Genomic DNA, 1,062 nt, shown 5'->3' with positions numbered 1-1,062 from the left:
CCACACACCTTAATTCAGAGCATTTGTATCTTTTGAAACCAAATTCAAATTTTGATTATCAAGATTAATGTACAGCCCCTTAAGTAACAAACATGCTTTGTGTTTGGAATTCATATCGTCTGACATTCAGGCTCCAAGCCATTTCCAGCAACTTTGTCTCAAGTCTACTCGGCCTCAAAATGCATCTCAGAAGACCATCTACAAAGTCAAGTAAGAGAAAATTTACCTGTCTATTTCATTCTGTACCTCATCAATATGCTCAATTGCTTCCTGTTGTTCTTTTTCTGCAAGAAAAATTTGCATAAGGCTCAAAGCAAATTAGAAATCAAATTAGTTTACTTTTCAAAAAGTTTATTCTATTACAAAGGTTTAGCAGATGTTAGACGCTGACCAGGATGTGAAATACCTCGCCATGAAGCTATTAAAACTACAGCACTGTCTACCACCAGGCATGCTCTCCACGTGTTCCTACAGCCAGTTGGCAAATAGCTTTTTAATGAAAGGCCTTTCAACTCGTGCGATGTGCTACACGATTCAGACCACATTTGACTGTGTAGTACTTAAAAAGAATCCCATAATTGAAAAGACAACAATCACTAAAACTCCTAACCTTTTTGAGAATAGCCTTAACCTCGCTATTTATTGAGGACTTCTAAGTCATACTACTTGCTGGCCAGAACAGAAGGGCTGACCCCAGGACGAAAATCCCAGGGAACCTCCCACGGTAAAAAGAAGCGCCTTTCAAAGTTGCAGATTCTGCCCAGCCTCTGGGGGTAGACACACCTACAACGCAGGTTAGCAGTCGACCCCGACTCCACTCCACTATGGTAACCACGCGATGGGGGCCCGATCGCTCTTTCTAGTCCCCCAACCCCAATTCGCGCAGGCTGGCGGCCTCCGGCCGCCGCCCCCAACCCCCGCGGATCGCGCAGCGCACTCGCAGGGAGCAAGCCTTGTTGGATCCGGCCCCCCGGAGGCACTGGGGAGCGCGGCGCCCTTTCTGTCCCGGGCGGGGGGCAGCAGGGCGCGCTTCCGGCCATCGGGCAGGCGCGCAGCCCCCGG

General features: G+C 48.3%; 1 protein-coding gene across 1 annotated transcript in view; it reads right to left on the bottom strand.

Annotated features, from left to right (window-relative positions):
• Positions 1-1,062, bottom strand: part of SET (SET nuclear proto-oncogene) — a 9,391-nt gene that overhangs the window by 2,626 nt on the left and 5,703 nt on the right. Inside the window, exons 2-3 of the mRNA XM_030885126.2 lie at positions 227-284; positions 125-131 (exon numbers count right to left, since the gene is read on the bottom strand). Of these exons, the coding sequence (XP_030740986.2) occupies positions 125-131; positions 227-284 (65 nt within the window). The remainder of the gene's footprint in view (positions 1-124; positions 132-226; positions 285-1,062) is intronic.

This window comes from Echinops telfairi, unplaced genomic scaffold (assembly GCF_000313985.2).
Source record: "Echinops telfairi isolate 266 unplaced genomic scaffold, ASM31398v2 ScPeMD7_22;HRSCAF=79, whole genome shotgun sequence".
In the NCBI taxonomy this organism is placed as follows: Eukaryota; Metazoa; Chordata; class Mammalia; order Afrosoricida; family Tenrecidae; genus Echinops; species Echinops telfairi.
The sequence above is the reverse complement of the archived record's forward strand: the minus strand, read 5'-3'. Positions and strand labels throughout refer to the sequence as shown.